The sequence below is a fragment of the Thalassophryne amazonica genome, chromosome 14 (genome assembly GCF_902500255.1).
Source record: "Thalassophryne amazonica chromosome 14, fThaAma1.1, whole genome shotgun sequence".
In the NCBI taxonomy this organism is placed as follows: domain Eukaryota; kingdom Metazoa; phylum Chordata; class Actinopteri; order Batrachoidiformes; family Batrachoididae; genus Thalassophryne; species Thalassophryne amazonica.
In genome coordinates, this window is record NC_047116.1 from 61,860,287 (window position 1) to 61,880,019 (window position 19,733).

Genomic DNA, 19,733 nt, shown 5'->3' on the forward strand with positions numbered 1-19,733 from the left:
CAAATCCATTTGTTCCGCAAAACTGATTGGTCAATCGTGTGAGATTTCAGACCATAAAATATTGAGTAGACAGTGGCAAAATATTTGACGTTTCACATTTGATGTATAACTCCACGCCGTGACAGCATAGTTACACAGGTGTCAATAATGGCGCTGTCAGCTGAGACTGACAGAAACTACTGCAGCAACAACTACGCCGAAATTTGTGGACTGGATTGATGGATTTAACTCAATGCAGCTGATGAGATCGAGAAATGTGTGGGTCTGCTCACAGAATTCCCAGTTTGGCATGAAGACTCCATTGCTATGGTAAGCTTTGAAGAGCCGACCACACCCTTTCACAACGATTCGCCAACTGAATTATTTACAAAAAATAAATCGTGCAAACGATGGAAATGGATTAAAATGGGAATAACCCTGTTGTGTGTGATGATTTGCGGATGTTTATGCTGGAATTTATGGTCGCAAATTGCAGCATGAATGTCCGCAAATCATCAGACACAACAGGGTTATTCCCCAAGTATGTGTTGGAAAACCAGTGCTTTTCCCTGAACCAATACAGTGGATTAGATATGCTCGCCTGCCTGATGTGGGATGGAAACACACAATCTTCTGTTGAGGGTCCCTGCGATCCCAATAATATCATTAGCGCAATCTGGCAAGAAGAACCTGATGATTACCTCGCGGGCCCTTTCCAATGGGGCCATGTCCGTTTGCAGAGCATTTTGTAGCGTTCCAAGCATGGATCATAGGCCTGGCGAAAAGCATAGCCCGCTCTCCTCACACGGACGTTTTCCATCAGGCCCAGGTAGCGCACCTGATGGCGAACCAGAGAGTCTGTGAAAATGTGAGCTGCCTTCTGGTCATTGGGCTTGATGCACCTGGGCAGACATGGAATGAAAGGACAGCTATAAAAAAAAACTCAGCTGAAGAGCAGAAACTAACCTGTCGGGGGGGGGTCACAGGCCTACTATTGCTGCCCTAATATGAAGAATCTCAAAAACTCTTAAAATGAAAGCTTGTTCATTGAGGTGGTGGGTGAGCTGGAATGATACTACTCTGGGTCCCACTACACTGCAAGGTGTATTTGAAGACTTATTTAACAATACTTAAAACAATACTTTATTGATCAAATTTCAAAACATGTCACAGCAAGTACATTTTCAAGGATTGCTGATGTAATGGGAGGGACATGTTGAGAGGGGAGCAAAAAGCAAGGCAGGGAATGAGGTGGAAGTGCATGAGTGTGCTGCTAAGACGCACCAATCAATACTGGGAGAAGGATACCAGTTTTTAAGCTTTTGGAGATGCTTTTTTGAATCCTAGGGGGCTTTACAGCCCAAATGTAAGAGAGTATAATAGTATCAAGTGAGTGTATATGACCCATGGTCATAGAGGTACAGTCATGAAATGACATGAATGAAGCTGTGCGTTCTTATGTCCACATCTGCTGGCTGGTGTGTCCAGCCGGCCCTGTGTGCATGTCCAGCTGGTCCAGGGTGTCCAGCCAGCGGTGCGCCGAAGGACAGACACCACATCATGTGGACCGTAGCTCACACGTGGGTGACGTGACATTCAAATCACCAGTTGAGTGTACATATGACTGACGGTCCGTTTTACCTGGCAAAGCCTGTCAAAGTGCGCGCTTGTGTGGCCACTGCAGCCCCTCGTGAGGCGATATATGTTTGATGTATTTCCACATGAGGACAGCAGGCACACACGCACTTCACAGTGGACAACTGTAAGGTCACGTCCTTCAAAACACGGTACATGTTCTCCAGCAGTGAGGTCCAGGTCCAGAGATCTCAGCAGCAGTGGCTCACATGGACACACCCTTCTGTTCATTCAGCCCACAGAACAATGTGAGGTCCAGGTCCAGAGATCTCAGCAGCAGTGGCTCACATGGACACACCCTTCTGTTCATTCAGCCCAAGAACAATGTGTCACTCTCCTTTTCTTTGCTATGATTATTTGTTTTAGTTATTTGTTATTTAATTGTGTATGTAGTTATTGTAGTAATTATTTATATACCTGTGCCCCCCCGTATGCCACGTGTTGCTGGGGGGGGGCACGCACGATACACACGCATGGGGGGAGGGCGAACGCACGATACACGCATGCCACATGTGTTGAGGGTGGAGCCGACACTCTGGCACGCCATGTCTGTTTCTAGATTACGCCACAATGTATGGCACTTAGACACTTTTCACAGACAGCTCGAATGCGGTCGCCGGCTGTTGTGCTAGGAGCACGAATAACCCCGCCTTTTCTAAGTGTCCTGCGAGCAGTGTTAGATGTTCGAATGTAGCACCTGGAATTTGGCCGACACCTGCTGAGATAGGGGTCGAATGGGCACTCGCTGTCTTTCGGCCATGTGTGTGCGAATGGTTGCGACAGCTGTACGAGGCGTTTGAGGCAGCTCCAATTTTTCACGAGTGGCATGCAATTCCTCCTCCGTGTGCCAGTTGGCTTCAATCGTGTTGTGTGTGAAGGGGCCACAAAAATTCCTCTTGAGAAGACAGCTTAGTGAATGTGAGATGGTGACACACAAGTACTTAAAGGTTTTAGATGATAGGTGATAAGGTAGTGTATGTGAGGGAATATGTTTGACTGACTGGAAAACACACTTTTTTCAATGTTAAGTTTGTAATCTGAAAATACTCCATGTCTTAAGCAAGTCGACTATCCTGTCAGCACAGTTCACTGGATCCTGGACATATAACAACAAATTGTCAGCATATAATGCCACTCTGTGCTCGCTGTAGGCTCAGTGGCACCTCTAGATGTTCTGCAACATCTTCATTGATCGTTGGTATATCTAAATTATTAAGAAATGAGTCCATAACAGAAGTATCAGAAGGAGGCTGTGATGTGTATATGTAATTTGAATAAAAAGTAGAAAACTAAGTTTTATCTTTGCTGGATCTGTGGTCAGGGTCTAGGAGGAGTCATGTATCTCTGATACAAAGTGAGAGGCATTTTGGTGTCTTATTTGTGAGGATAGGAGCTGGCTGGCCCTGTCTCCACGTTCATAAGGCATTCTTGTCCGTTTTAATAGGTGCTCTGCTTTGCTCTTGACAACAAATTAAATTTGGCTTGTAATTGCAAGCATATAACTGCTAAAATCAAGGTTTGGGGTTAAGGCCTGTTGTCGGTCCACATCTAAAATTGAATTTAACAGATAACGCTATTTCTCTTTTCTAGTTTTGTTTAAAGTAGACCTGCATTGAAATAAATGCAGTCAGATCTTTGGACCAAAAAATGACTTATATTTACACATAAGATCCTTCTGAATGTAGTAAAGTAAATCTGCAAGCCCAGATCTGTCATTCAACAGAGAAATCTTCATTTAAAAATGGCAAATTTACAGCTAAAATTTAGCCCTCCGCACAACTGTCATCACATCTGGGACGCTGCCGAGACGTCAGGGAAAAGACCCTCTCCCAGCATGCATTGCGCGCGCCAACTGTAATTTGTGGATTTACGTCAGTTTGCATCTGCACCTTTTTCTTGTCTTATACGGAAGGATCTACTTTTTGTGCTTGAAAATTATTTTGGGGGACTTTTTCATACGCCCGTTTGACTGATTGGTGTCGCATTGAAAATCTACTGTCTTTCGCCTCCGGTGTTACTGTCGCGGGGTACGGAGGCGGGACCCGCAAAGAATCCAAGTCATTAAAAAGATATAAACCTCTCTCAGTGGCCACGGAGCTCTGCGGCTCCGATTACCAAGACGTGCGGCGCTATGGAAAGTCTGTCCTTGCAGCTACAGGTGTCACCGGCCGCTCCGCATCAAAACAGCAAGCGTATTCTCTGGACTTGTGCCACATTGGCTGCACCTCCATTCAGTAGACAGGGACGTGGTGCCGGCTGCACAGCAGACACGGGGGCGATGTGAGTGGCCCGCTTCGGCATTTACCAAGCACGCAGACAGAGAGCGAGGCGTCGGGGAAGAACGTCACCCGCTGTCGATGTCGCCGCTGATCTGAGCATGCAGAGCTGTATCTCACATTCATTGCAGCTTACGTTTGGATGCTGAAACCAGGATGTGTATAACAGTAACATTACTAACAGATAAAATCAATTTCAATGCGAGATCGGACTGAAGGCGGGAGTGCTCCGTCTTCTGCCGGACATCACTGCAATGACACGGATGTACAAACAGTTTTCGCTGAGGGTCAAATTTTAGCTGCAAATTTGTCATTTTTAAATGAAACTTTCTCCGCTGAATTACAAATTTGGGCTTGCAGATTTAATTTTTACTTTTTTTACTGCATTCATAAGGGTCTTATAAATACATATCAGCTATTTCTTTCTGAGATCTGACCACATTTATTTCAATGCAGGTCTACTTTAAGTGTGCCGTGAATGAGATAATACGGCCACTAATATATGCCTTGAAGGTTTCCCATAAAAGATATGGTGATACCCATGGTTGGAGATTACTATGGCAGAGTAATCTGCACTTTTGATTGAGGCTAAAACAGCCTTCGCTATGAAGAAAAAAAAATCTATGCATGAAAAGACTTTATGGACAGTGGAGAAATACGAGTAATCTTTATTGTTGAAACACATGAAAGACGGGCCATGGGTCAGTACACATTGTTTGAAACATTGCTGCTGGTGTTCTCACGCAGATATTTCTGTGCGTTCTTAGGGCCCAGGACTACTTTGTGTCCCTAGGGTGAATAAAAAAAATAAATAAAATAAAAAATCTACAGGCCACAGAGCTTTCTCTTATTGTGTACCTGTTCTGTGGAATCATCTCCCTGTATCAATAAAACAGTCAGACTCTGAAGAGACTTTTAAGTCCAGCGTTAAGACAAATTTATTCTCTCTTATATGGCTAGCATACTGGCACAGTATGGTACTATGCTTCCTATCCTTTTAAATTCATTTTATTAGCAACGGAACCGGTCTCTGCCTCAACTTTATGTAATTTCTGGGTCTGTTCGTGAAGCTTAGGGCTAGCGGATGGCAATCACCTTAGTATTTTCTCTGCTTTCCTGTTGACTTAACGCTGAAGGGTACGGTCTTCGTCTGACTGATCCCGCTCTTTTTCTCTCTGTCCGAGGTGCAGATAACATTGCATAGGATTGCAGGATTAACAGCAACAGACCGCAGGGTGCCGGACTGAACGTGAGATGCCATGCCTGAAGCTGATGCAGCACACTGCAGTCTGCATTTGGAATGGACTCTGCTGCGGGAACAGGCTCAATGATGGCATGAGGAATACTGGATGACCTCTGCCTGTGGAATAAATGCCTGCATGGACTTCTCATTAAATACATGTTCTTTTGTTGTGCTGTTTTGATTTTGTGTTTTTGTTTCTTGTGTTTTGAAAAACTTCTTAATTGTGAGAATGGCCTATGCAGTGGGTCATACCTCTGAGTCTGGCCTGTTTAACGTTTCTTCCTCAATATCATCAGAGGGAGTTTTTCCCTTACTACTGTCACCTGTGTGGTTTGCTCGAGGGGTCGGTAAGGTTAGACCTTACTTGTGTGAAGCAACTTGATGCAGCTTTGTTGTGATTTGGCGCTATATAAAATGAAATAATTTGGTGTTTTAGATTTGGGTTGGGAGCAGTGTTGCCACAGTTACTTTGAAAAAGTAATCCAATTACTGATTACTCCTTGAAAAAGTAACTTACTTAAGTTACTTTACTGATTACTCAATTTTAAAAATAATTAAGCTAGATTACTAGTTACTTTCATTAATTATTTTAAGCAAGCTGTCGATAACATCGCCCTGCCACCTCAACATTTAGTTGTTGAAATTCTATTACTATTATAGGTTAGTATGAAAAAATGTCCAAAAGTGGACCTTTAATCTAGGGCTGTTGTGGGGTGCCACCCCAGCTCCCCCCCCCCCTTGCCCATGTTCCCTTCCAGTATGGATTTGCCCCTGCCTTGCTGTTTGAGCAGAAGAATGGTTAACATTTATTTATGCAGAAAACACAGCCAGACTGACAAGGTAAGAAAGTTTTTAATCAGCGTTTTTTACGTCATGTCGCCCTCAGAAAGAGACTTGGGTGCATTTGGGTGGAAGACAAAGTGTTAGTATTTGCGTGTCACGGATCAGCTGTTTTTAACAAGGACACACACAAAGCAGCACAGAGTTTTAAAGAAAAAAGCGTAAAAAATGTCTTTGTAAAACCATAGCTCTGAGTGTCACTGTGCTTTGAGAGGTAACTCGGAGCTGAGCTGCACAGTGGACGCGACACTGTGTTCACAGCTCGCTGAAAAGTGGGTGAAGTGGGCAGTTCAACCAACTGCCGACCTCCCCCTGCATTGAGTCAGGACACCTGTTTTAAAGCTGCAATCAATCCACAAAACAAAAATAATAATAACACACAGTGACTCAGAAGTACCTTTAATCTGATTACTGATTTTGAAAGATTAACGCGTTATCTTACTTGTTACTGAAAAAAGCCGTCAGATTAGAGTATTGCGTACTGGCATCACTGGCTGGGAGTGATCAATACTTGGGTTTATAACAGTTGAAATTTCCACCTAAAATCAAATGATGGGTGTCCAGATTTGGTAGACTGAAAAATACTTTAAAAATAAAACTTGGACAATCCCAGTTTGGTGCATACATGCTCACAAACAGAAATGGTATTTCAGAAAGGTTGCCAGAAACTATGATGATCTGAGGGGAAGTTGACTCATTTAAGAATTAAAATAGCAGTACTTGGCTGTGTGATTAGGGTCATTGTCCTGCTGAAACTGTCGCCCCAGTCTGAGGTCAAAAGCGCTCTGGAGCAGGTTTTCATCCAGGATGTCTCCATACATTGCTCCATTTATCTTTCCCTCAATCCTGACTAATCTGCCAGTTCCTGCTGCTGAAAAACATCCCCACAGCATGATGCTGCCACCACCATGCTTCACTGCAGAGATGGTGCCTAGTTTCCTCCAAACATGACGCCTGGCATTCATGCCAAAGAGTTCAATCTTTGTCTCATCAGACAAGAGAATTTTGTTTCTCATGGTCTGAGAGTCCTTCAGAAGCCTTTTGGCAAATTCCGGGTGGGCTGCAACATGTTTTCTACCAAGGACTGGCTTCCATCTGGCCACTCTACCATACAGTCCTGATTAGTGGATTGCTGCAGAGATTGTTGTCCTCTGGAAGATTCTCCTCTCTCCATAGAGGAATGCTGGAGCTCCAACAGTGTGATCATCGGGTTCCTGGTCACCTCCCTGACTAAGGCCATTCTCCCTCAATCACTCAGTTTAGAGAGCTCTAGGAAGAGCCATGGTGGATCTGAACCAATTATCTATGGTATTCAATTGAATATAGGTTGAAGAGGATTTGCAAATCATTGTATTCTGTTTTTACTTACATTTCACACAATGTCCCAACTTCATTGGAATTAGGGTTGTACATGTGATTTTAGTTTTTTCATTTTTTAAATTTGCAAAAATCTAAAACTTTTTTCACATCGTCATTTTGGGTATTGTGTGTACAATGGAAAAAAAGAATTTCATCCATTTTGGAATAAGGCTGTATCATAAAATGTGGAAAAAGTGAAGCACTGTTAATACTTTCTGGACATCAGATGTGATGTTTCAAACATCACCCATTTGCAAACAAAATGCATGTGTTACACTGTCTACACAAACAGTTTGTGTAAACAGTGTAACACATGCACATATAATCAATGTCATACAACAACCAGTTCATACAACATACATACAACAAGTTCAACAACCAACATTGTTTGAGACAGTTCAGTGATGCTTGTTATATATACAATGTTCAAATTGCACAACTATTGGGGTTGGGGCACACAACTGTTGTCGATAGCTGCCCACACTTTCCCTCTCTTTGTAAGAGATTCAATGGCGCAATGAGGGCTAGTGGGTCCGATTGTAAGGCAAATGCCTCGAAGAGGCTGAGGTATGAGTTATGAGATTATGAGTAGCTCGTGGACACTAGAGAAGCTGTCAAATGACAAATAACTAACAAGCTACCAACCATGGGGGGGGGGGGGGGGGGGGCAATGCTCACTAAGTGGGCAAATAGTACATGAAATGTAAAACAGACTGAAATTAAACAATAAATAGAAGATGTGGCTGGGCTGTGGATTGTGCCAACACTTTTCATCAATAATATAAATTAGTGATGGCTAACTGAAATACTACAGAATATGTTGAAATTCATTTCAAATATTGTTCTGGAGTCAGTATCAAAAAGGTGATATCACAACCCCTTTTAAATGGGGCCAGCATATGTCACCAACTGATTTCAAACCAATGCTTTGAAACCTTCCAGTCGATTTGGTGTTGAAACATTAAAACAAGTCAATGAAACAGAATTGCATTGTTTTTGTAATTCATATTTTAAGGCTATGGTGAGAGCAAGGTCTATATGCACACCAACATGTAAGCTGAAGGTCTCGTTAGACAGTATGGAAGACTCCAAAAGAGAGAGAGTGTGGTTCCTCCTTTGGCACAGCTTGAAAAGACTCATGGTACCACAAACAACCCCACATTAAAAAAAATATAAGAACCTTTGGGCCACAGAGACTTTACAGTGCATCACTGAGGAAAGACCCAAATTCAGCAAGAACCTTTGTCTCCAAGGTGAAACAGAACCTCAGGATCAAAAATAAGGACCCAATGAAGGAGATGGATGCTTCAGACAGAAATGTGACTGTGTACCTTTGAGAAAGCATTTCATCACATGCAGACATTTGTCTCCCGTTAAGTATTGTTTAATTAACTAAGGCTCAGTCTGATTTCTAAGCTTTAATTTATTTCTTAGCCAGTGCTCTCCTTCCTATTTTGTTGACAGGAATCATTCACATTTAACTTTGTTAAAAACTGAAGAAATTGCAAATGTCACAAAAAAAAAAAAAAAAAAAAAATCCCAGACTAAATTAAAATACACTGTAAATACTGTAGTCTTTACCGAATGTAGTTTGGATTCTTGGTCTGCAAGTTCTTCATCAGTGTGGCCACTGATGCCCTCAATTGAAATCCAGCAGTTGGTGGTCTCTTCAGGTTGACTTTAGCAGGATTCCCTTCAGGGAAGAGTTGCTTGATGAGGTTGTGGTTAGCTTTGTACATGGCCTGAGACAGGTCCCGGTACAACAAATCATTGTTCTTGTCAACAAAGCCCTCGACATGGTACAACACCTTGATGGAAAGAGAAATGACATGACTAATGAGAAGTTTCAAGAAGTATCTCTGGGTGCACACAATTTTCTATCAATACAGAATTTTTCTCCCAGTTGTGCTCCAGTCATTTTGGTGACCAATTTAGGGATTTGTAACAGTCACCATTTTCATAGTTAACCCAATATCCACTATAGAAGTTTTTTTTTTTTTTTTGCAAATTTATGAAAAAGAAATCACATATCCATAGTCACCTTCCTAAAATAATGACCTAAGTCATGTTTTGGAAAATATGACTGTCTTGTCTCAGAGTGATGCTGAAAAACTAATTCATGCATTTATTTCCTCTAGGCTGGACTATTGTAATTCATTATTATCAGGTTGTCCTTAAAGTTCCCTGAAAAGCCTTCAGTTAATTCAAAATGCTGCAGCTAGAGTACTGACGGGGACTAGAAGGAGAGAGCATATCTCACCCATATTGGCCTCTCTTCATTGGCTTCCTGTTAATTCTAGAATAGAATTTTAAATTCTTCTTCTTACTTATAAGGTTTTGAATAATCAGGTCCCATCTTATCTTAGGGACCTCGTAGTACCATATCACCCCAATAGAGCGCTTCGCTCTCAGACTGCAGGCTTACTTGTAGTTCCTAGGGTTTGTAAGAGTAGAATGGGAGGCAGAGCCTTCAGCTTTCAGGCTCCTCTCCTGTGGAACCAGCTCCCAATTCAGATCAGGGAGACAGACACCCTCTCTACTTTTAAGATTAGGCTTAAAACTTTCCTTTTTGCTAAAGCTTATAGTTAGGGCTGGATCAGGTGACCCTGAACCATCCCTTAGTTATGCTGCTATAGACGTAGACTGCTGGGGGGTTCCCATGATGCACTGTTTCTTTCTCTTTTTGCTCTGTATGCACCACTCTGCATTTAATCATTAGTGATCGATCTCTGCTCCCCTCCACAGCATGTCTTTTTCCTGGTTCTCTCCCTCAGCCCCAACCAGTCCCAGCAGAAGACTGCCCCTACCTGAACCTGGTTCTGCTGGAGGTTTCTTCCTGTTAAAAGGGAGTTTTTCCTTCCCACTGTAGCCAAGTGCTTGCTCACAGGGGGTCGTTTTGACCGTTGGGGTTTTACATAATTATTGTATGGCCTTGCCTTACAATATAAAGCGCCTTGGGGCAACTGTTTGTTGTGATTTGGCGCTATATAAAAAATTGATTGATTGATTGATTGATTGATGTCATAAATCTGATTGCTCTTGTTTTTAATACATTTGCAATAATCTAAAAACAAAACAAATTTCACAATGTCATTATGGGGTATTGTGTGTAGAATTTTTAGGAAAAAAATTAATTTCATCCATTTTGGAATAAGGCTGTAACATATAATGTGGAAAAGGTGAAGTGCTGTGAAAACGTTTTGGGTGCCCTGTACTTACTTAAATAAGTTCTACAATGCAATCACAACCTCCAACAGACCAAAGTCCTCAAGACATCGACATGCTCACTGGTGTTACAAAATTACACAGCTGCCATTTGTTTCCCAAATAGAATAAGCGGATTTAGAATATGGATGGATATTTTAATCAATCAATTTCAATCAATTTTATTTATATAGCGCCAAATCACAACAAACAGTTGCCCCAAGGCGCTTTATATTGTAAGGCAAGGCCATACAATAAGACAACCACACAATTTTTTTTTATTTTGAAATTTTAGAGTACACTTAAATATGAAATAGGTTTTTTTTTTTTTTATTTTTTGTGCGTGATTTTTCCATCAATTTTTCTAAAGTGACACTTGAAGGTGGGGGGGGGGGGGGGCAGTATATCGGAATAGGATCAGTCAGTTTTTGGCCAAAAAACCCTTCATGTTTATTTCTCTTTCTGCATTTACCTTTCAGTATCATATCTTTCAATACATCTTGAGCTGGAAATTAACACTCTTCTGTGGACAGTGTCGTGTTTACTACCTTGCCAGCATAATGCTGAATGCGGAAACAATTGTGTGGCAGGCTGTGGTCATTCAGAAACTTTGAATTCTTGCTGAGGCGGCTCTCAAAGTGCTGGTGCTCAGCACAGATTGTGTTCAGTTTGTCCAGGAAGGTCTCGTCTGTGACTGTCCCAGGCCTCAGGCACTCCTCGTCTAACATGGCCAAGATACCATTTTGGTTCTGGCCATTACAAAAGGGGGAGACATGAAAAATGTGTGACAGTAATTATTCATTCAAATATTTGAGTATCACAAATTCTTAGTGATTCTTATGTGTGGTTAGTCTTTATTATGGGGGGGGGGGGGGGTGTCTGGAAACCAACTATAAAAAGGGGGTCTATATGCTTGTGGTGAAAACCCAAATTTGTTTTTTTTTTTTTTGGGGGGGGGGGGGGGGGGGGGGCATTTTTCAATGAATAATGACAACAGAAACTACCCAAACAACTCTGATCATGTAGATTTACCATGGAGTGCCATACCATTTATTTATTCCTAATTAATGGAAATAGAGTCCAAGACATATTCAATGACAGCTTCACCATCAGAGAGCCTCGTCCACAACTACCACAAACAGCTGTAATTGATGTTAAAGAGGGCAATACACAGCATTAAGAACAGGGGCATGTAAACTTTTGATCAGGGCCATTTGGGTTGTTTCTGTTGTCATTATGATTTTAAATAAGTAAACAGTTTTTGACAATAAATGGCTTCACCCAACCACTAACCATGAGTGAAAAAAGTTTTTGTGTTGTTCATATTTTCTGAAAAATTGCAAAAAAAAGAAGAAGAAGAAAGAAACTACTTGCATTCTCGATGAGGTCACAGATAATGGCATTGTTGAAATAGTCAATGTGGGTCCATTCAATACCCTGTAACAAAGAATATGAAATTAAAAACAAGACAATGCAAAAATCCTTAGTTAAATAAAAGTTTAACTCACAGCAATGTAAAAATACACAAATATCATTTGTGATGATAGTACAGAAACATTCAAACTGCAGTTCAAATTACACAAGAATTGCACATGTTCTGATATGGGGTATAAAAACAAAACAAAACAAAAAACAGTATTTTAAGGCTACATGTGGCTTCTAACTGGCTCAATGTGAAGAAACTGAAAAACGGACCGTTGTCTTTGAGTATAAAAACGTATTGTCAGGAATTTACTAATAATTTTCACAAAAAAAGTCTCAGATGTACTCTTAAATTACCAAGGCTTCATACGTTATCTGCTCTATTTTAGGAAAATGCTACAATGAGCATTTTTTTATATAAATATAAAAAGAATGCAACATTTTAATCAAATCTTTATTGCATCATGTTGCATGTATCCAGCTGCTCTTCCTATTAAACTTTCTTTCATCAGTGAATATATTACAAAACGTTCTACATGACAAGTCTTACAAGTGTCTGAAGTATTTTTTTAAGTTATTTCTTAGGATCTTTGAAACATTTGATCTGAGCCCTTGATACTGCAGAAATTACAAACAGGACCTGACACAGGGTCTTGCTAATAGCAGTGGGTAACTATCCAACAATTATGACTGGAAGTCCTTCCCCCTCCTTCCAGGCTCCAGGGCTATCCAATTTTCCCATGTAGCACACTAGACAGAGGCCAGCAGTGGATTGTCATTGGTGGCGTTAGCAGAGAAGGGGTGTTGGGGTTGTGACTGTAGCGCTCACATACATACAGCTTTGAAAACAAACACATCTTAAAGGCCCGCACTGGCGAGTGTTTATTCATACTGGTGTGAGGGACCACTTCAGTCTACAGAAAGACTGCTGGACAACAGAGGCTGGATATAGGTACAACTTAAGCAGATGTGTGTAAGCGCAAAAGTGTAACCAAAATCGTAAAGACCTTAAAAACAGATTACAGACAGACATGTTAACGCAGGATGTGCCATGATGCACTATACACAGAAACTGGTGTGCTGAAATACTAAAATACACAGACATATGGTTGCAGGTGAATGAGCACTTCCAGGGTGAAAGGTTAAATGGGCACTTTTATTGCATGATAGAGTGTGTGGTCAAATGTACCTCTCTGATATACTCCTCCTGTTCTTCATGCAGAGTCAACTCAATGAAGATCTGCTGCAGCTTCTCATTGCAGTAATTTATGATGAACTGCTCAAAGCTGTTGTCCTGTGATGGTGACCAAAGGGAGAAAAACATTTTTTTCTTATTAACATTCCCTCCAGATGTACACAACACAAGATCACAATGCCACAGTTAATGCAAACCACTGCAGCCAGTGGAATAACTTCACCCGATTCTGTTCTGGACCATCTACTGGATTTTTGTTCTTCTTCTGCTTCTCTGAACAAGAAGATATCCTTCTGAAACTTGTTTATATCCACATTTCTAATTATTGGGATTACAAAATATGACCACACTTAAAAGGCCATCTTCAATCTGCAAGGTGTATTTTATGCAAACAGAAGCATTTTCATTACCTTTATAATTCTTTAAGCAATGCTTCCATTAAACAATGTTCTCACCAGACTAATGGAAACAACTCACTGCACAGATGTAATGACTTTTGCCAGACTTAAAAGCTACTTGAAACACAGATTTAGGAACATTACTTGCTCTTTAGGCAACTTGGAAAGGAGATCACCAATTCCTGTAACACTCTTCTTCCATGTGATAGCATTAGCAAAACATATTCCTGCAAAATTTCATACAGATCATTAAACACTGATGAACGTTAACAACTTGAAAACCTTAAAACAATTTATCTCCCACATTTCGTAATTATTACTGCTGTCAATTACGACCCATGAGTAATGAGCCATCTTTCTTGGATGATATTATTCAGGTGCATTTGGTTAGGCAACGTTAAGCAGGTGTAGTTTTTTTCAACCTTTTTTGAGCCATGGCACATTTTTTACATTGATTAAAAAAAAAAAAATACAATGGCACACCACCAACCAAAAATATTATAAAATGACAGCCTAATAATGTTGATATAGTGCCTTAATTTATTTTTACTCACTCAGTGTAAAACCTGGGCCTGTTTAGCAACATAGTAGCTAGCTTTGAAGGTTTGTTCATTCACTTTTGTGTTTTTTCTCATTAAAGTTGCCTGCTTCTCTGTTTTCATGCAGGCTTGTTCTGAAGTGTCAGGTGTTTCATTTAGAGACTATTAAGCTTACTTAGGACCATGGTACTGTTGGCTTGAATTATTCCTTTTCAAAAACTTCTCCATGTCCACCTACCTCACGCATCACGTCTCCTGTCTCAGAGCATTAAGGAAATTAGCCAACTGCTACCACTTACTGACACAGAAGAAAAGACATTACTTTAAAATCATAATCACTTGACAATGTGCCGAGTTACAATGTGCCCCTTCTGCACCAAGTAATGACTAATTAAGGAAATCAGATAATTTTGTCATGGCACACTGGAGTGCCGTGGCACAGTGATTGAAAAACATTGGTTTAACAGATCACAGAGCAAAGGACACATTTGCATGGTTTCTCAGTGACACAGTGTAGACCATGTGATCAGTGTTCCTTTATAGAGAAACCACAAAGTCACCTTCACTCTCAAAATAAACAAACAATAGGAAGTTTTAGAACTCTCGAGTGACCGTAGACACAAGGCTGAAATGTGAAAACTTTCTAATCGGTTTTACCTGTAATACCTTACAATTGTTTATGAGCTTAAAACTATAGCCCCATTTACACAACTCGTTTGAAGGTGAAAATGTCAAGACCAACCACCAGTGGTGGTTGGCTCTCACTGCGGTATTGTATCACTTCCTGTTCCGGAGCACAGCGGTGTTTTTCTGTATCTGTTAGCTGTTTAATCTGTGCAGTTAGATTGATCTAGTTATCTAGATTACGATTTGTTTCCCAGTGTAATCTTCACGTGCCTTAACTAAAGCACTCCTTCTGCTGAATCACCTCTAAATTATTTACACATTATTCACTTTGCGTGTTTTTAGGAATCCGCTAGCTTAGCGCAGCTACTAGCTCTTAGCCGATTTAGCATGGCGGCTTCTCCTGTCTCTCCCGCACTTTTCTGCTCTGGGTGTGAAATGTTTAGTTATTCCTCGGCCTCCTTTAGCAGTAACGGTACTTGTAATAAGTGTAGCTTATTCATAGCTTTGGAGGCCAGGCTGGGCGAATTGGAGACTCGGCTCCGCACCGTGGAAAATTCTACAGCTAGCCAGGCCCCTGTAGTCGGTGCGGACCAAGGTAGCTTAGCCGCCGTTAGTTCCCCTCTGGCAGATCCCGAGCAGCCGGGAAAGCAGGCCGACTGGGTGACTGTGAGGAGGAAGCGTAGCCCTAAACAGAAGCCCCGTGTACACCGCCAACCCGTTCACATTTCTAGCCATTTTTCCCCACTCGGCGACACACCCGCCGAGGATCAATCTCTGGTTATTGGCGACTCTGTTTTGAGAAATGTGAAGTTAGCGACACCAGCAACCATAGTCAATTGTCTTCCGGGGGCCAGAGCAGGCAACATTGAAGGAAATTTGAAACTGCTGGCTAAGGCTAAGCGTAAATTTGGTAAGATTGTAATTCATGTCGGCAGTAATGACAACCGGTTACGCCAATCGGAGGTCACTAAAATTATCATTAAATCGGTGTGTAACTTTGCAAAAACAATGTCGGACTCTGTAGTTTTCTCTGGGCCCCTCCCCAGTCGGACCGGGAGTGACATGTTTAGCCGCATGTTCTCCCTGAATTGCTGGCTGTCTGAGTGGTGTCCAAAAAATGAGGTGGGCTTCATAGATAATTGGCAAAGCTTCTGGGGAAAACCTGGTCTTGTTAGGAGAGACGGCATCCATCCCACTTTGGATGGAGCAGCTCTCATTTCTAGAAATCTGGCCAATTTTCTTAAATCCTCCAAACCGTGACTATCCAGGGTTGGGAACAGGAAGCAGAGTTGTAGTCTTACACACCTCTCTGCAGCTTCTCTCCCCCTGCTATCCCCTCATTACCCCATCCCCGTAGAGACGTCTGCTCCCAGACCACCAATAACCAGCAAAAATCTATTTAAGCATAAAAATTCAAAAAGAAAAAATAATATAGCACCTTCAACTGCACCACAGACTAAAACAGTTAAATGTGGTCTATTAAACATTAGGTCTCTCTCTTCTAAGTCCCTGTTGGTAAATGATATAATAATTGATCAACATATTGATTTATTCTGCCTTACAGAAACCTGGTTACAGCAGGATGAATATGTTAGTTTAAATGAGTCAACACCCCCGAGTCACACTAACTGTCAGAATGCTCATAGCACGGGCCGGGGCGGAGGATTAGCAGCAATCTTCCATTCCAGCTTACTAATTAATCAAAAACCCAGACAGATTATGGTATGGAAATAGAAGACTTAACAGTATTCCCTGAAAACTCCCTTCTGTCTGATCATTTCTTAATAACATTTACATTTACTCTGATGGACTACCCAGCAGTGGGGAATAAGTTTCATTACACTAGAAGTCTTTAAGAAAGCGCTGTAACTAGGTTTAAGGATATGATTCCTTCTTTATGTTCTCTAATGCCATATACCAACACAGTGCAGAGTAGCTACCTAAACTCTGTAAGTGAGATAGAGTATCTCGTCAATAGTTTTACATCCTCATTGAAGACAACTTTGGATGCTGTAGCTCCACTGAAAAAGAGAGCTTTAAATCAGAAGTGCCTGACACCGTGGTATAACTCACAAACTCGTAGCTTAAAGCAGATAACCCGTAAGTTGGAGAGAAAATGGCGTCTAACTAATTTAGAAGATCTTCACTTAGCCTGGAAAAAGAGTCTGTTGCTCTATAAAAAAGCCCTCCGTAAAGCTAGGACATCTTTCTACTCATCACTAATTGAAGAAAATAAGAACAACCCCAGGTTTCTTTTCAGCACTGTAGCCAGGCTGACAAAGAGTCAGAGCTCTATTGAGCTGAGTATCCCATTAACTTTAACTAGTAATGACTTCATGACTTTCTTTGCTAATAAAATTTTAACTATTAGAGAAAAAATTACTCATAACCATCCCAAAGACGTATCGTTATCTTTGGCTGCTTTCAGTGATGCCAAGTATTTGGTTAGACTCTTTCTCTCCGATTGTTCTGTCTGAGTTATTTTCATTAGTTACTTCATCCAAACCATCAACATGTTTATTAGACCCCATTCCTACCAGGCTGCTCAACGAAGCCCTACCATTATTTAATGCTTCGATCTTAAATATGATCAATCTATCTTTGTTAGTTGGCTATGTACCACAGGCTTTTAAGGTGGCAGTAATTAAACCATTACTTAAAAAGCCATCACTTGACCCAGCTATCTTAGCTAATTATAGGCCAATCTCCAACCTTCCTTTTCTCTCAAAAATTCTTGAAAGGGTAGTTGTAAAACAGCTAACTGATCATCTGCAGAGGAATGGTCTATTTGAAGAGTTTCAGTCAGGTTTTAGAATTCATCATAGTACAGAAACAGCATTAGTGAAGGTTACAAATGATCTTCTTATGGCCTCGGACAGTGGACTCATCTCTGTGCTTGTTCTGTTAGACCTCAGTGCTGCTTTTGATACTGTTGACCATAAAATTTTATTACAGAGATTAGAGCATGCCATAGGTATTAAAGGCACTGCGCTGCGGTGGTTTGAATCATATTTGTCTAATAGACTACAATTTGTTCATGTAAATGGGGAATCTGTTGGGAAAGTGTAGGTACACGGACCCACAACAGGGGGCGCAAATGAACGGACAATGGAATAGGTCAAATAACAACACTTTACTGTTGTGAATGTGCACAACAAATACAACAGATTGCAACAATAGACAACAGTCAATTCACAAGGTGTCGTGTGGGCAGGCTCGAAGATAGGAGACGCCTGTCCAAAGCAGAACCGGAACCACACGATTTCCTCTGCCACCAGACCCCGGGAATACTGGAGCCGCCAAGTCCCGAACTCCCAGGTGGCCACTGCCTCCGCGTGTCGGATCTGGTACTGCTGGCGAGGAACAAAAAGCAAGTGAATGAGGATGCGTTTGCACCCAGAAATCAGCACGGCAGGAAAGCTACCTCCACCTCTCGTTGGAAAAACAGTCCAAAAGATAATGCACAAAAGTCACAAAGGTTATTGTCAAGCAGACAGCTGAGGTACGTTACCTTCCAGGTAGAACGATATCTCGGCAAAGAGGTGGAGACGTCGTCCTGCTGATATACTCCTGCCGATCAGATGATTGGTAACAGCTGTTGCAGGTGATGCGTGACAGCTGTCACCCTGGCTGCTCCTGTGAGGCGGCTGCGCCCTCTGGTGCCTGGAGCCCGCACTCCAGACAGGGCGCCCTCTGGTGGTGGGCCAGCAGTACCTCCTCTTCTGGCGGCCCACACAACAGGACCCCCCCCTCAACGGGCGCCTCCTGGCGCCCGACCAGGCTTGTCCGGGTGGCGGCGGTAGAAATCGGCCAGGAGGGCCGGGTCCAGGATGAAGCTCCTCTTCACCCAGGAGCGTTCTTCAGGTCCGTACCCCTCCCAGTCCACCAAATACTGGAAGCCCCGGCCCATCCTACGGACATCTAAGAGCCGGCGCACAGTCCAAGCTGGCTCGCCATCGATGATCCGGGCAGGAGGTGGTGCCGGACCGGGAGTACAGAGGGGTGAGGTGTGATGGGGCTTGATCCGGGACACGTGGAAAACGGGATGGATCCGCAGTGAGGCCGGACGCTGAAGCCTCACTGCGGCTGAACTGATGACCTTGATGATCTCGAACGGACCGATATACCGGTCCTGCAGTTTAGGGGAGTCCACTTGAAGGGGTATGTCCTTGGTAGACAACCACACTGCCTGCCCTGGCCAGTACGTAGGGGCCGGGGTCCGCCGACGGTCTGCATGGGCCTTCGTCCTCATCCGGGCCCTCAGCAAGGCAGAACGGGCGGCACGTCACACCCGACGGCACTTCCGTAGGTGGGCCTGAACCGAGGGCACACCGACCTCTCCCTCAACCACCGGAAACAAAGGAGGTTGGTACCCCAGACACACCTCGAAAGGGGAGAGGCCGGTGGCTGCCGACACCTGGCTGTTATGGGCATACTCGATCCAGGCCAGATGGGTACTCCAGGCCGCCGGGTGCGCGGCTGTCACGCAACGCAGGGCCTGCTCCACCTCCTGATTGGCCCGTTCTGCTTGCCCGTTGGTCTGGGGATGATACCCGGATGAGAGACTCACCGTGGCCCCCAGTTCCCGGCAGAAGCTCCTCCAGACTTGCGAGGAGAACTGGGGACCGCGATCGGAGACGATGTCTGTTGGAATCCCATGCAACCGGACGACGTGGTGGACCAGGAGGTCCGCTGTCTCCTGGGCCGTCGGGAGCTTCGGGAGGGCCACGAAGTGGGCCACCTTGGAGAATCGATCCACTATCGTGAGGATGGTGGTGTTGCCCTGGGACGGCGGGAGGCCCGTGACAAAATCCAGGCCAATGTGGGACCAGGGGCGATGGGGCAGCGGCTGGAGCAGTCCCGAAGCCCTGCGTTGATCAGCCTTGCCCCTGGCGCAGGTGGTGCAGGCCTGGATATAATCCCGGACGTCGGCCTCTAGGGACGCCCACCAGAAGCGCTGCCGGACAACTGCCACGGTTCTTCGCACCCCTGGATGACAGGAGAGCTTAGAGCCGT

The 19,733-nt window shown here is 43.1% G+C and overlaps 1 protein-coding gene across 4 annotated transcripts in view; it reads right to left on the reverse strand.

The window, feature by feature from the left end:
- Positions 1 to 19,733, reverse strand: part of myo1b (myosin IB) — a 216,759-nt gene that overhangs the window by 35,724 nt on the left and 161,302 nt on the right. For all 4 annotated transcript variants that reach the window (XM_034186761.1, XM_034186763.1, XM_034186762.1 and 1 more), the window contains 5 exons: positions 13,148 to 13,252; positions 11,911 to 11,973; positions 11,085 to 11,285; positions 8,914 to 9,140; positions 681 to 881 (listed from right to left, as the gene is read on the reverse strand). In XM_034186761.1, coding sequence (XP_034042652.1) covers positions 681 to 881; positions 8,914 to 9,140; positions 11,085 to 11,285; positions 11,911 to 11,973; positions 13,148 to 13,252 — 797 coding nt within the window. The remainder of the gene's footprint in view (positions 1 to 680; positions 882 to 8,913; positions 9,141 to 11,084; positions 11,286 to 11,910; positions 11,974 to 13,147; positions 13,253 to 19,733) is intronic.